Source organism: Aplysia californica, unplaced genomic scaffold (assembly GCF_000002075.1).
Source record: "Aplysia californica isolate F4 #8 unplaced genomic scaffold, AplCal3.0 scaffold01684, whole genome shotgun sequence".
In the NCBI taxonomy this organism is placed as follows: domain Eukaryota; kingdom Metazoa; phylum Mollusca; class Gastropoda; order Aplysiida; family Aplysiidae; genus Aplysia; species Aplysia californica.
In genome coordinates, this window is record NW_004798954.1 from 22,574 (window position 1) to 24,332 (window position 1,759).

At 48.4% G+C, this 1,759-nt stretch overlaps 1 protein-coding gene across 1 annotated transcript in view; it reads left to right on the forward strand.

Moving 5' to 3' along the window:
- Positions 1-1,759, forward strand: part of LOC101849028 — a gene marked incomplete at its 3' end in the record, with an annotated part of 19,240 nt that overhangs the window by 14,677 nt on the left and 2,804 nt on the right. The window contains 2 exon segments of the mRNA XM_035973678.1: positions 555-791; positions 1,296-1,475. Of these exon segments, the coding sequence (XP_035829571.1) occupies positions 555-791; positions 1,296-1,475 (417 nt within the window).

Here is a 1,759-nt window from a genome sequence, read left to right on the forward strand (position 1 = left end):
CGTGTGTGTGTGTGGGTGTATTTGTTTTTTGTTCTTCTGTTCAGTGTCGCATTTTTTTGTTATCCAGTCTTCTAGTGACATGTGAGCATTGTCGGTCTGACTCTTAGAAAAGTACAGCTCAAGAATGTGGGTGGTTGGTAGGATACAGTATACATCCCTCTCTGCCTGGTTTGGCCCTGACTAGCATGGTCGAAGCCCGCCTCTTAAATGATCTAAATTGTGTCGATGGGGATGTAAAACACACACACACACACACACACACACACACACACACACACACACACACACATAAAATCTCTGTGTCTTGTCCTTTCCTTTGTTGTAGCTTTGCCAGGTCACTATGACATTTGTTGACCAAAAGTGAGTCGATAGTGCCGTAAAACTCCTGTATTCAAACAAACAAGCCATATGATTTTATTTATATTGTCAGTGGATCTGCTGTTGTTGGTGTTGGCTGGCGTGCGTGCGTCTCTGTGTCTTTTGAAGGTCTGTCCAGTCTGGATACTACGAGTTGGTCCCGTACTAAACATTTATTTATATTACTGAACTTTCAGGTCTGGCAGTGCAACCCCAGGATCGGGGTCACGGTCGCAGAATGGACGCAAGAATCCCCCGAAGAAGCGTGACCCTGACCGCAGTCGCAGCGCCCAGTCGACGGAGAGCTCTCGCTCCAGCACCCCACGCTCGCCGCTCAACGGGAAGTACAAGAAGGGGGATGTGGTCAGCGCCGCCAACGGGGTGCGCAAAAAGTTCAACGGCAAGCAGTGGAGACGACTCTGCTCCCGGGAAGGGTGAGGGCTTGGGGTTTTTTTTTTAACCATTCAGAGCACATTGTCGTTGTTCATTGTTCATTGTGATTGTTCAGCTCTTTTTGACCAGTGTGTTGTTACTTATTTTACCATTGCTGATGTTCCTCAAATTTCTTACCAACTGGAAAATGTTTAAATGTGTCCCGCATGCTCATTTGACAAAATTGACTGGGTAGAAACAGGGAATAGACCCTGTATCATCATCATCACCATCATCATCATCATCATCATCATCATCATCATCATCATCATCATCATCATCATCATCAAGTGTCAGATCTGCTAGACATCTACGATCATGGTTCTCCATTCATTCCTTTGCCCCGATGTTCTTAATAAAGCTACAAAGCCCTGATCTTTCCCAACTGTTGAGGCTCTCCAAGTAGGTTGCTCTGGGCCTGCCCCTGCCTGGTTTGCCTTCAGTTTAGACCCATATATATACTAAGAGTTGAAAATGTGTTGTTTTTTTATCTGCCGTTCCTGCAGGTGCACCAAAGAGTCGCAGCGACGCGGCTGCTGCTCCAGGCACTTGTCTCTCAAGGGCAAGGGCCTCCGGCACACGCCCAACTACCCCGGCTGTCGGCAGGGGGCGCTGAAAGAAGGTCACATCGAGTGGACGGGAGAGGGTCACGGGGAGTATGAGCGGGAACGTATGATGCCCAACAGGTATGTGCTCGGGTGTGTGGTGGTCAGTACGGGTGTGTGGGGGTCAGTTCGAGTGTGTGGTGGTCAGTACGGGTGTGAGGGGGTCAGTTCAGGTGGGTGCTGGTCAGTACAGGTGTGTGGGGGTCAGTGCAGTGTGTGTGGTGGTCAGCACAGGTGTGTGTGGTGGTCAGCACAGGTGTGTGTGGGTCAGTACAGAGCTTCGTCAGGAACATAATACAAAAAAATTATTATTATTATTATTATTGTTATCATCATCCTCTCATTCACCCTGTCAATCCCCAGAT